This window comes from Diabrotica undecimpunctata, chromosome 3 (assembly GCF_040954645.1).
Source record: "Diabrotica undecimpunctata isolate CICGRU chromosome 3, icDiaUnde3, whole genome shotgun sequence".
Lineage (NCBI taxonomy): Eukaryota > Metazoa > Arthropoda > Insecta > Coleoptera > Chrysomelidae > Diabrotica > Diabrotica undecimpunctata.
This window is the reverse complement of record NC_092805.1, coordinates 6,985,754-7,000,393: the sequence shown is the minus strand read 5'-3', so window position 1 is coordinate 7,000,393 and position 14,640 is coordinate 6,985,754. Positions and strand designations below refer to the sequence as shown.

Here is a 14,640-nt window from a genome sequence, read left to right as displayed (position 1 = left end):
TGAAAATGCGCATGGTTCTTCAGATCATCTCAGTGTCGCCAGAACTTACTCGGAGGAAAGTACATCCTATGTTAAGTCCAAGATATCTTAAATCCCGTTGTTCTAGAATTATAAACAAAATTACAGAACAAATTTTAAGTAATATTTCTAGCGATTCCTCTCCGGAGACTTATTAATTAAACTATTTTCAATTATAGTATTCAATGGAACCTAAATGGGTACCATACCCATTTAGATCTTAAAATTCTTATAAATAAATTTCATCCATCCATCCTATGTTTGCAAGAAACACATTTCAAAGGAAATTCGTGTCACAATCTTAAAAATTTCATCTCCAGACTACGATTAGGACACACCAAGATCACACATGATTTCCTACTACAGAAGCAACCCAAACAAGCGTGTGATAGTGATCTAACAGTACATCACTTATTGTACGCATTTGAAGGGCAACATGAACAGTTACCTACAACAATAAAAGACATTCTAAGTGAACATAGTAAGCACAATGGTACCATACATTTTTTGGTTTCATCAGGACTAATTAACAACACCTAATTGCATTCTTTGTTTTTTTTTTTCTATTTATGTTATCTGTAAAAATCGACCATTGCTAATAACCCTTGTGGTTGAAGCAGTTTCAAATCTGATGATTATGCAACCAGGAATACACAACTTTCTGAGCGACATCTAGTTTTTTTTGTACGCACTTCAAAATATAGGACTAATTCGCCAAAAATTTTAACTAACATTTTTGAGAAAAATCAACATTTACTTTTTTCTAGGAAATCAGAATATCGAAAATTACTCGGTATTTAATATTAAAGTATTTTAATTAAATGGTATTCAATATAATAAATCTAGGCTATGGTAAAATCTCCAATAGATAATACATGTCAGTGAAAATTTTTAGAATGATTTTTGATCACTCTTTCTTCTTAAGAGCATTAGGCAAACAGTGTAAAGTATGTATGTACCTAGCGTTTTATTCACTAGCATCGTGAAAGTTCTAGTAAATAAATATTTATTATAAACAATTCATGATTTTTATATAAAAATGAAAGGACCAAATAGCTCAGGCAGTAAAGTGTGAGCCACGTAGAAGGTCGGGGATCGATCGCCGGCGAGAACATCCAGATATATTTAAATATCTACAGGTTTCAGATCGACTCAGACTAAATAAAATAAGTACCTTGAGTAAAACCATTGATTGAATATCAGGATATTCAATCAACGGTAAAACTAGGGGTAATAATAGGCGATTGAAGCGTAGCACTGATCCGTTTCCTTTCTTGCATTACGTAGGCTCCAAGGATCCCAAGGGATAGCAGATTATCCTGCTATAATCCCATAACCGCACTAGCAGTATAAAAGAAGACTGTTATTAATACAAAAAAGGTTTAAATGTTTAAATTTTTAACTTTTTAGTTATGGATTATTATTTCAAAGTAAAAGCTTTTTAATAAAAATTAATGCAGATACACTCTCATATAACAGTAAGTTTGAGCTATTAATAAGATGTAGTAGAAATTTTTATGGTTGTATGTTTCCAATAACGATTATGTCCAAAAATTCCCAAGTTCAACGAACCGATTATAACCAAGCACGTAATAAATAACACATATAAATCATCATATTTATTGCAATAAGGTGATACAATACCTAAAATATATACAGAAAATTCAATTCAATGATATTTAACACCATTTAAAATTATTACTAATTGTTAAAATCATGTCCAGTTATCATCTTCCGTAAATGTTCTACTCTTTTTGCTGTGTGCCTCCATCTCTGGATCTATTGTCATTTTTAATAGGGCATCGTCTCTGAAAATAAACAATAATTATGTAATGCAAGTCAATATAGTGGCTTTATGGATTAAGTATGTTAAATATGGTCAATATTAATGTATGGAGTCAGAATATGGATATGTAATACTGTGTTAAATAGCTTTCGTGTTGATACCGTGAATAGTGACATTTTAACACTGTGATACAGGACTCTGTGCGGTATCAATAGCATCTGTTTCTGTTTTGTTAATATTCTATACATTAAAATATACAATAATTTACAGTCGGGGCAGTACATAGGTATTAGTTATATCTAAATAATAGATTTCCAGTCCAAAATAACTAACGTGGCTTTTATTAGTCCTAGGTTTTTTTCTGTTAAATGTTTGTTTTTAAACTCGGTTTTCTGTACACCTAATTAGAAAAGGTATTATAAAAAATTACAAAGTATTTCTATTTGTTTATTGTCAAAAAAACATCACCCGTTTTTAACGGCTTATTTAAAGACATTTTTTACAAAAATAATGCGTTTTTTTTAAATTTTATTTTTAGTTTTATTATTTAAAAAGTCCATTGCTCTTAATAACGATTATGTCAAATTTGAAAGAAAACATTTTTATTATTTAAAAAATCCATTGCTCTTTGTTATTAAACTACTGTAGAAGTACAGAGAGGGTCTCTCTGGCGCAGACCGTTATTTGTTATAAAATATTCAGACAGTTCCCTCTGGATTAGTAATCTATATTCAACTTTTTCAAGAGATAGTTTTTAGAAAACTCAGAATAAACGTAGACTTGGGCTAAGTCAAGATGTGTCATTATTCCCCTTTAACTACTTAATATTCAAAAAAAACGTCAGTATTATGAGTCCCTTCTCATATCAGTTGGCCCACCTATGGAATTTGCAGTTTAAGTCGATTACCATAAACATACTCTGCATGTTTTTATGTTCCCATATTAATGATTAATATGGCATTTTTATTAATATTTATTAAAAACATTACCCTTAAGGTTCTTTATTTATTTTCAACAATAAAAAAAACACTAAACCCTGGCTATGCACTTATGTCAACATATGTTGATTTTTTTATAATTACGTTAAATCCAGAGGTAGCTATGGAAAAATGACACCAAAACAATAATATTGCCAGTTAATGTCAAACGTATTTTGTAGTATTGTAAAGCTTTTTGACGTTTGTGGTTTGTACAATGGGTCGAGGTAAAGTTATCGATGAGAAAATGTGTTCAATCATTATTAGATTTTTTAATTCTGGAAAATCCAAACCGGAAATCACGAATACGTTGCAATTGTCACGCTATACTGTAAGAAATATAGTCAGAAGATACAAAACTACAGGTTCGGCGGTCACAAAACCTAGAAATGCATGAAAAAGTAAAATAACCGAAGCAGATCGAGGGGCATTAAGACGCATTATAGCGAAAAATCTTTCTTTCTTTCTCCCCTTCCTTTTACCCTAACAGCCCTAACCCTAAACCCTACCCCTAACACCCTAAAGGCCCACAAATTAGGATTTGGTACTTACAAAGTAAGTTTTGTAGTTGAAAAAATTAGTACGAATTGTTTTTAATAAATTTCATTTTATCTTAGGCTAAGGAAAAACCACTTTTAACATTACAACAAAAGAAAAATAGACTAAGATGGTCAAAAGAGCATAAGGATTGGACTCAGTGGCAATGGGATTAAATACAATGGAGTGATGAGTCCAGATTTGAAGTGTGTGTTGGAGACAGTAGGAGTCGCGTCATTCGCACGAAAAATGAAGCTTTTCATCCCGATTTTCTGAAGAGAACAGTCAATTTTCCTACATCTCTCATGATCTGAAGCAGCGTATCGTTTAAAGGTGTGGGAAAGTTATATTTTATCGATGGGATTATAAACACGGACAAATATTTGAATATTTTAGAAGAATTTCTTTTACCGATTATGGAACACCGTTTAATATCAGTGGAAGATTTTGTCTTACAACAGGACGGCGCATGTTGTCATACCTTTTTCTAATTTCTAAAATTTACGCTGCGCTTTTATTTTGTTCTGGTCTATTTACTTTTGTAATCTCTTAGATTGATAAGAAAATTTAATTTTCTTATCAATCTAATGTTGGGCCAACTGATATGGGAAGGGGCTCGTATACGCATTAGATTAAACAAACAAACAAACTATCTTAGCACTATTTATTTTGAACAATAAAACATTATTTCGAGAACGAACGGTTGTTTAAAAGGCAACCCGTTCAGTAAAGTCGACTTACATGCCTGTTTTTTCCCTCTTTTGATTTTTGGGCACCGGCGAATCTGAGCTCTTCCTCTTTTTAGAAGGAATCGGAGATGAAATAGCTTTCGGTGGCTTACTTCCGTTTAACTGCGTCTTTCTCTCTGCAAAAGTTTTGATTGTATATCCATCGCCTGATTTTAAGGTAGTGTAACAAATCTTCGATTCGTCTCTTTTGTGTAGCGCCACGTAGGCTGATGTTTCGTCAAGCCAGGAGACATATACATTACCTAAAATGACAAAGTAGTTAAATAATTGCTTATAAACTTAAAATCAAGTCGATTGTAATATTTTTGAATTATGTGAATAATTAGTACATTAAATCTACTAAAACATATTCCGGAGCAGACATTCATAGTGATGACAATTCAGTTATAATAGATTTTACAGTAAAAAGATTTCTGAAAGTTAAAAAGAACCCTGAAATTACCACCACGGCAATACACCGACTCACACCTCCACCGTCGTGACGGCCAAATTGGGCTACAAACTGCTGTCACATCCACTGTATTCTCCAGATTTGGTCCCTTGTGACTTCTTTTTGCTTCCAAATTTAAAAAAGTCACTCCCCCGACAAAAATTTAAGTCGAATGGGGAGTTCATTGTCGACTGGAGTAGACCTCGGGAAAAAATGTTTTTCAGAAGGATTAAAGTTAAGGCATCGCTATGTCAAGTGTATCGAGCTAAAAGGAGACTATGTTGAGTAATAAATCGCCGCTTTTCCAAATTTTCGTTTTTCCTTTGTAGACCAAGTACTTATTTGACAGCCCTCGTATGCCATGGTATTCTTGATCTTGTACGAAGATTCTCTCTGTTCCTCTCCTTATCCAGTTGCTGTCAAAATAACAATAACCAAGAGTTTCCAAGCTTCTGTACACTGAATACCTTACTTAACTTAAAAAATTCGTCTGGGGAAATCGGCTAACAACCTATCACGTTGACCTATACAGGTTAATATGAGATGATCACTAATATACATTATTTACAAACTTAGAACATTCTCATTAAACGTTCTAGTTTCAAAATTATTATTTTAACAGAAGACATTTGATCATAACTAGTTGTATGACTTACCAAAAGGGCTAAATAATTGTTGAATGTTACTCAGCTTCCAATCTTCCGAAAAACTTATATAAAACACGTGATCTCTTGACACTATATCTAAAAGTTACATAAATTAGGGAAGTTTTTTTGATGAAAAGTTTATGCATTCACCAAAAAAAAATAATTCCTCATTAATGTTAGTTTAATATGAATATTTGATCCAGTTGATATACAATATACTACAGTCCCTGCTGAAATTATTAGACTCACCCTAGATATTTCAGTTTTTGTTATTTCAGGCGCCTTAAAAGTATCTTCACAGTGATACAGAGCTGCTTAATGGGTTGCATAACAATTAGTGAATAAGCATGCTACATAATTAAGTTTAAAATGGTAAAAAACTTTTTGATTGAACTGCCAAAACTTGTGATTATAATATAATATAATAAATTAGTAATTGGTGTTCAACTTTTACAAAATTTTCAGTGTTGAGTGTTGATATTATTATAGTAATAGTGATGTTGAATTTGGTTAATTTCTAATCATAAAACAAGACTTTTTTGCGGGCCAAAACTAACACTGCAAATATTGGTGATTGGTATTCATGACTGGTATTGATGATTGACAAACAGTAAGTTAATACAAATCATTTTGTTTTCATACTTTATAATTTTTATTCACATTTGCAGGTTTTCTTTAACATTTTAGATAAAACTCAATTTGTCCGAAGACATCAAGACAAAAAACAATTAAACATCCCATCTCAGTAATGGTCTGGTCTGTAATGAGTGGCAAAGGAATAGGACGTTTATATATGCTAGACAGGATCAGTATAAAAGAGAGATTGATTCCACAAACGAAACGAACGAAACGAACGAATGGTTTTGGCAATGGTCGCAAGGTCTGTATACAGGATTTAAAGAGTCCCTTGTCATACGACTAAAAGCATTAAAAGTTTTTTTAATAGGACAAGAAATTCCTCTATTACCATGGCCCGACAACATGAAACCCATCGAAAATGTCTGGGAATGTCCTAAAAAGGAAACAAAAGTTCAGTTGATAGAGAGAATTCATTCAGTTCATTCAAATTACATATTCCCAACCGTAAAAAATTGTACATGAAATGCCAAACAGGGTCGTACTGAGGCGTATCACATGATTTTTAAAAAATATTTTACTTCTTGAAACTAAGAATGTATTGTTTTTGGCTACTAAATTTTTCACTTCTGCCCAGATGAGATCAATAGGATTGGGCTCACAATGGTAAGGAGGCAGCCTTAAAACTATTTTGTTGTGGCTTTTTTCCATCTTATCAATAATGCATTTGTTATATTGTCCGTCATGTTCCTTAACAATAGCTAAGAGTTGCACTTTTAACATTGAGTCTTCAAATCCCATATTTTTTTATCTCACTTAGGCGAAAAGGAAATAAAACGTTTCGAAACATCAATAAATTAAAACACGGTTTTACCCAAGTGATTACCACAAGATATTTTTACTTTTGATGAATAAATACTTTGTTTTTGGACACTAAAAGTTTACTACACACCATAAAATATAAAAAAATAACGTTAAAAAACAAAAAATTATTTACTTATAACAAAATATATAATCCAACACACTCTTTGAATATATTCAGACTGAGCGGTTTGGACCTGTAAAATGATGATCATGCTCGCACAAGGCGATAAATCATATTTAATACATAGTCCCTTGGCGAATACCGTCAAAAAGCATGCGTGTCAGGCTGTTTATGTAAGAAATTTGCAATGTGAATAGGGTTTAAGAGAGTTGCTCTACTTCTTAAAACCAAGGGTTACTTAAGAAAATATTAGTATTGTAGTAAAATTATGTGATAATTTAATTTTTTTTTGTTCAATAAATATAAAAAGAGCTTGGTATTATCATTTATATAATCCTCTTATACAGGGTGTTTCAAAAAAGGTAACCCCGTTTCTAGGGTAGGTAAAAAAACTGAAAAATAATTGGGGTTTGCTTAGTAAAAAATTTTTGTAACGCCATCCGTTTTCAAGATGCAGGGCGTTGAAGAAAAAAAATTTTACGCATTTTTTACGATTTTGCCGAAACTACTGGCAACATTGTAATGAAATTTTATACGAATATGTTTTGGAAGCTGATACATCCCATGAATTTGTTTTTATATCTGATTCTCATAGAGGGCGCTAGTTACACGGATCGTACTAAGTATTAGTAAATATAACTTTTTTAAGAGTATAATTATTAATCAAAATTTCAAGTAAACTTAAACATCATTCAATTTTACACGAAAAAGGTACTCTTGGTAAAACTCGATACTGTGTACCGCTTTCGGAATATTTTGATTTGAAAATTATGAAGTAATAATTGATGCTGGTAGTAATGATAAAAGTTCTAATAGGTATACCTCTATTTTCTCCAAGTGTGCCATGGAAATCTGACATTTATTGATTGTTATGTCGATAAATCAACAATAATTAGACTTTTGAAACCTTGTTATTTGTAAAATCAAATCAAAATGTACTCAAATGTTGAATACACTGACATGTTATTAACCTTAGGCGAATGTTTAGGATGTTCTAGTGCAGCTGTGACACGTTATGCAGAAAAGTTTCCTAGAAGAAACTTACCAAGTAAAAAAACATTTAGAGCCGTTGAACGACGTTGTCGAGAAACTGGGAATGTGAGACCAAATAAAATAAATTCTGGTAGACCAAGAACGACAAGAACAATTAATAAAGAAAATAATATTTTAAATTTACTTGATCAAGATCCAACAGTTAGCGTAAGGAATATAGCAAGACAAACAAATACTTCTTCAAGTACTTGGCGGATACTGAAAGAACAGCAATTACATCCTTATCATTACAGACAAGTCCAAGAGCTCTTGCCAGATGATCTACCGGTTAGAGTGGATTTTTGTGAAACATTGCAACAAAGGTCAGCCCACAATCCAAATTTTTTAAAATGCATTCTTTTACACATATTCTACCTGGAAATTTAAATGGTGATATGTATCTTGATTTTTTAAACAATTCCTTATTCGAGATATTAGAAGATTTAACGCTAAACGAGCGAAGATCTTTATTTTTTATGCACGATGGAGCTCCACCACACTTTGATAGAAGGTGTCGTATTTGGTTGAGTAATCATTTTCCGAATCGATGAATTGGTAGAGGTGTAGAAGCTCCGATTCATTGGCCTCCTCGGTCATGCGATTTTAACCCTTTGGACTACGCAGTTTGGTCGTATATTAAGGAAAAAGTCTATGCTACAGAGGTAAATTCACGCCAAGAATTGGAAGAAAGAATTCAACGTCAATTTAATGACATCATAGCTGATCCCCTACCGTTTAGAAGGTTAATGGAATCTTTAGAAAAAAAAGAATAGACTTGTGTATTCGCGAAAACGGAGGGCATTTTGAACACTTACTGTAATTGAATTTTATTTTATGTTCTTAGTCATTAATTTAATTTTCTTCTTGTGAGTTTTGTTTAATTACTAACTATTTTATACCAGCATCAATTATTACTTCATAATTTTCAAATTACACACAGTATCGAGTTTTACCAAGAGTACCTTTTTCGTGTAAAATTGAATGATGTTTAAGTTTACTTGAAATTTTGATTAATAATTATACTCTTAAAAAAGTTATATTGACTAATACTTAGTACGATCCGTGTAACTAGCGCCCTCTGAGAATCAGATATAAAAACAAATTCATGGGATGTATCAGCTTTCCAAAACATATTCGTATAAAATTTCATTACAATGTTGCCAGTAGTTTCGGCAAAATCGTAAAAAATGCGTAAAATTTTTTTTTCTTCAACGCCCTGTATCTTGAAAACGGATGGCGTTACAAAAATTTTTTACTAAGCAAACCCCAACTATTTTTCAGTTTTTTACCTACCCTAGAGACGGGGTTACCTTTTTTTGAAACACCCTGTATATAGCTTATATAGTTACAATTATAATTAATTATGAAACAAATAAAACAAGAATTTGCTGAGACTAATAATAGGAGCAGGGACTGTAATAACTTTTGATAAAAAATATATAAATTCTTTGGTAAAAACAAGTAAATTGCTTTGCTAAATACGAATCGAAACATAGACAGTAAAAGTAGTTCGTCAATAGTTTACATGTAATGATATATTTAGATTGTAAGTTCGGCCAAAAATGCCTATTAACATTTTAGAATTATTTATATCAGTAAAATTATCATATAAAACGATTAGAAACTTACGATCGTCTCCTGCTAAATTGATATATTGGTTATCTGATAAGTTCATCAAGAATAATCTAAAATAAATCGAATTCAATAAACGCTGGCTACAAATCTATCTAACATACTTATTGATGTATGGTTCCAAAAGATCCATGCTGTTGAAAGTCTTAGGATCGGTCCGATTGTCAAGTAAACCTAAAAATATATATATATAATGTACATATATGAAACACCAATTACGGTGAGGTGTGCGGAATGGGGTATTTTCGCAATGACTTGTTCTACATGTGATACAATTGAAAGGTCAATATTGATTCAAAGTCAAGTTTGCGACATATTAGTAACAAGCCATAAAAAAAATTGGCACTTGCCTAATCTAATCTAACACACCTTCCTTCTTTGGAAGGTTAGTTACTCTTACACAGGGAAGTCAAAAATAAATTTAAACTAACCTGACTTTAGACACAATTATTTGGTTTCTTTATCATACAAATTTAAATAATATAAAGTAACCTAAAACGTTTTTAATTCACTTTTGATAATTTTGTACCATATATATAATAAATCTGTAAGACTATCGATTTCATATAAAACAAACTAAATTTTCTGAAATCAAGTGAACGAAAGTTCAGTGTTTAAACATGTGCTGCGAAACCTCACCAAAATTGGCATTTGCTGTACATGCACTTGAAAAATATGCCCAAAAATTATCAACTATATCCACAAAGTCGATACTGTCAATTTATTAGTCTACTTACCAAGATGTTTCCACATTCCTATAAAAGAAAGACCAGTAATGAATGCGTCATAGCCTGCTTCATGTTCCTTACTATCGTTCATTTCATATGCTCTACCCTCTTTCTCAGGAACTACAATTAAAATGTATACACAACATTAATTATAACATACCAGAGTAACAAGTAATCACATACCAATTTGCGGAAGTCCAAAAGGTCTTTCTGATACTGTATCCAATAAATGTTTTAGTACAGTTGATTGGATCAGGTCTTTAAATAGTCCACTACTCGCCATATATTTGGTGTCAAGCACTCTAGAAGTATAAATAGTAAACATAAATAATAAAGATAAAAACCATTTACAATGAGGGCGTTTAGAACAACATATTGGTTATATTGCTGAAAATATCTGTCCTGATCATCTCAATAATCTGTTTTACATAAGCCGCTAAAGATACTGATACTGACCACCTAGAAAACACAAGGTAAAGGTACTTTATCCATTTAAATATTTTTCTATACAAAGCATACCTTTTCAATCCTTTTTTGCCCATTTGCATTGATACAAACGACAATTCTACATGTGTTCCAGACACCTTTTAGGGTAAGATTATTTTTAAGGTATCATTCGCTCACAGAACGCCAGTTTGTAATTCGAATATTCACATGATTCGATTGGTTTAAGATTCACATATTGTAAATATCAACCAATAAAAAATTTGTACATAACTATGCTTTCTAAATATATGAATATTCTTGAAAGATGCACTATGTGGGATTTCTTTGAAAAATAATCACTGCAATACAAAAGTAGAGTATTCCTCTGGTAGGAAATGGTCCAAAATGAGTTTAACAATCACAGTTGCAACAAATAAGACACAATCCAATAAATTCCGGCTTTTAGTTTTGGTTAAATCTAATTTTTTTTTTAAATATGCTTTTAAATTCATCGATGAATAAAAAAATGTCAAGTGACATGCGGCATAGGAAATTTTTGAAATATTATATTTTCCTTGATTTGTATGAATTCTTTGAAATAAAAAATATTAAATTTGTTTTACATGATACAATTTTTAAATGATATTAAATGCGATCACTTACCGAGAAAATAATTTGTGACTCATCTGTTTAAACTCTGTATAAGATTCTGGTAATGGCATAAAAAACTTGTCAATCGTATGGAAAAAGTCTAAGCATAAGTTATGTCCAATTATTAATTTCCCCTAAAAATAAGACAATATTAAAAGAGCTTACAAAGCACTCAACATTTGCTTCAGTTTAATTAATCACTAGAGTCACCCAATTCTCGTAGATTCACATGCCGCATGTGGGACAGCAGTAGATAGATGTTTACTAAACACTTAACAAGCATTTGTAACCTATTTATATTGCCAAAATTTTCTTACAAATTGTTTAACCTTGAGAAATTTTATGTTAAAATATGTTATACTCCATTCGCTTAGCTCAGGCATATTTTGTCAGATTCATTGTCGGAAACCTACAATACAACAATTCCTACTTCTCAGTATTAATAGCTTAAGTATCCTACTATTGCAGACTTCTTTCTTTAAAAAAAGAAGAACTATTCTAAATAGTGGAAGTGTATACTAAACCCATCAAATTTTGGGTAGTATATATTTAAAAAATATATTTTAGTTGTTATAATTTAACATAACTATTTATTATATGGTGCAGATAAATAAATATTTATTGTCAGTAATTCGCAAAGTTCTATTTTATTTACTATTTAGTTTATTTACTATTAATATTGGCGATGAGTATGTGTGCTTGGTTGTATAGTAATTTCCAGCCACTTTTAGTTTGTCAAAAAGTAACTAACTTCGCAAAAAAATAATTACTAAATTCACTAGACAGTTCAGACTGGGAATAGCGAACTGAGTATACCTATACCTTAGCAGATTAAGAAGATACCCGCATTACTAATTTATTAAAATTACTGTAAAATTTGAGAAAAAAATTTCAAAAACTTTTGAAATTCGTCACTGATTTATGACATTATGTTGTAGGATATGCTGTGTCATAAAAACTGTGTTCTCAATAATTTTCAAATTTAAGTTGTTAATCCTCATCCACATTGTTTTAACTTTACTTACATAAATACAATGGTGGATCTATTTCATTGAGAATTATATAATGGCACAAACATACACAGAGGAAAGATCACTACTACAAACACTAGTTTTTCCTCTGGTGTAAGCAACCAAGTGTTTTAAATTTCCAAATAGCCAGCACTGACATATCTGGTGGGCTACTTAGGCCTGCAGTCCCTTAATTTTAAAAACCAGTAGTAGATGGTGTGAAATACAGTTACATCTTAAACTACATCTCCAATAATTGATTTAAATAATTTAATTTCAAATGTACTCTCAATCAATACAAAACTTACCGACTTTATCAGCACTTTCAGAAGTTTGCTGAAACCATAAAAATTATCTAGTTCTTTTAAATTTTCTTCATATCTCTTCCTTGCCAGTTCCCTTTCTTCTTCTGGGCTTTTTAATTTTGTTACAAATAACACCCTGTCTTTATCTATTTGTCTTGTTTCCAAGTAAATTTGATTTGAATACTTTTCCTCCTTAGTTTGGTATATTAATTTCCTAAAGAATGCATTACATTTGGGAAGCTGCAGTTCTGTGTCATCGCTTGTGAGAAAATTTTCTATTTTTGATCTAAAAACAACAAAAAAAGTATCAGTTCAATAGCTTAATCAATAAATATGTACTTACTTAATATCATCAATAAATGCTACTGCGTTATCTGGTACTTGTATAAAGTCACAGCTGTCTTCACTTTTCCTAGAACCAATTCCCTCCAAAACCGTTTGATAGGATTGTTCTATGTTAGTTTTGTAATTGTCATATTCTTCTTCCGTTAAATAAGAAATACCTTCCTTAAATAGCTTATTAAAATCGAATCCATTACTAATTAGAAAATCTATACTGGAAGATTGGCATAAAAATCTTATATCAGGTACATTTCTGTTAACAGGTCGTCTAAATGTGTAAAAATTATATGTTTGGTGTTTAAAATTGTTTTCACGATCATCATACCTAAAACAAAAGAAAAGGGAATTTATTTTATTTAAATCACTGCATCTTAGCTATAAATATATTTATTCTTCGTTTACTGATAATAAAGAATAACCAAAGAAAAGCACAACTCTGTATGAAGTGAAGCAAGTATTATAAAGTGTATGAAAGCACAAGTATATAAATACATGCACTGTAGATAAGAAGAAAAGGTGGCTTTAGATGAACCTAATCAAGAGAAATATATTAAAGTAGGTATATGCTGTAAATTGTTACAAGAATATGGGCAGCCAGGAAAACCTTCAAGTACATGTTAGAAAAGGTTTCAGTACTTATGTGAAGCCACTTACACAGATATAGAATATACACGAAAGAATCCTTTATCTACTTACCTAAAAGCACTTATTCCATATTGTAAGACCAAGAAGTCTTTACTGTTAATTCTCATTTTGGAGTAATATTCTTGTGGGGTATCAAAAGCCTTTATATTTCTAACAATATTGAGTCCTGATAATTCACAATCTATACTTATAAATAAACTAGCATTAATAGCTTCCTCTATTTCGCGAAAAAGTGAATTGAAATCTAAAAAAAAACAACTTCAGAATATTAAGAATGAAAGGAATAATTATATTCTTACTTGAATTTAGGACTTCCATTATTTAGGAAATGGGTGACTGTATTGCTTTATTACACAGAAGTTATAAAATCTAAATATTATCGACGAATATATACCGCTTTCGCTTTTTAACCTTAATAATAAATAAGCTGTGAAAAGTGTAAATACAATTAATTTTGATAAAATGACATCCTCGAATGAATCCGAATAGTAAAAATGACACTGACAGCGTTGCCATAGTAAAAATATATAACCTAATTTGCAATTATTTAATTTTTCAAATGACGTAAAATTAATTTTATGAGGAAATTCAGAAAATAGTTTCAAACAAAACATTTTACATTACTTTTACACATTTACAAAAAAGTGGTAACAGTATACAGGGTGTTTCAAAAAGATATGTCATAAATTAAATCACGCGTTCCCGGGACAAAAATAAATTGATTGAATTCAACTTACCTTAGCACAAAAGTGTACACAAAAAAAGTTACAGCCCTTTGAAGTTACAAAATAAAAATTGTTTTTTTGCATTATCTCCTAAACAACTTGACATTTTGTAATAAAAATGGACACGTTACTTTCTTGTCTGAAAGCATTTTTCATACAAAAGAAACAACAAAATCTAAGCGCACAGAATAATTTTAAGGGGGGTGTGCAGCGCTAAATCCCCCTCTTTTCGATTGTCGTGGGGTCCTACATTCACATCCGTATGTTTGCAATATGTAAAGCCTATTCCTTTTCTATTTGGTCTTTTTCTTTTTATTGTAATTACTCTTTAAATGAGAATAAGCCACAATAAAGGTTAACTTACGTTTATTGACGTTTCAATTTCCACTTCGGAAATCGTTCTCAAAATACAAACTAATGTTTGTATATAGAGTTAATA

The 14,640-nt window shown here is 31.0% G+C and overlaps 1 protein-coding gene across 1 annotated transcript; it reads right to left on the bottom strand.

The window, feature by feature from the left end:
• Positions 1-1,624: 1,624 nt before the first annotated feature.
• Positions 1,625-13,965, bottom strand: LOC140436399 (poly(A)-specific ribonuclease PARN-like). Its single transcript, XM_072525161.1, has 12 exons — positions 13,776-13,965; positions 13,528-13,720; positions 12,833-13,156; positions 12,493-12,775; positions 11,187-11,308; positions 10,281-10,399; positions 10,107-10,217; positions 9,474-9,543; positions 9,367-9,422; positions 5,154-5,240; positions 4,060-4,309; positions 1,625-1,826 (listed from the first exon to the last, which is right to left on the bottom strand). The coding sequence occupies exons 1-12, from the start codon at positions 13,792-13,794 to the stop codon at positions 1,733-1,735; spliced, it is 1,728 nt and encodes a 575-aa protein (XP_072381262.1). The 5' UTR covers positions 13,795-13,965; the 3' UTR covers positions 1,625-1,732.
• Positions 13,966-14,640: the final 675 nt, after the last annotated feature.

Coding starts and splice junctions, on each gene's coding strand:
- LOC140436399 (XM_072525161.1), bottom strand. Junction 9,544..10,106: donor AGGAATGTGGAAACATCTTG/GTAAGTAGACTA, acceptor ATATATTTTTAG/GTTTACTTGACAATCGGACC. Junction 1,827..4,059: donor AAGAGGGAAAAAACAGGCAT/GTAAGTCGACTT, acceptor GTTTATTTTCAG/AGACGATGCCCTATTAAAAA.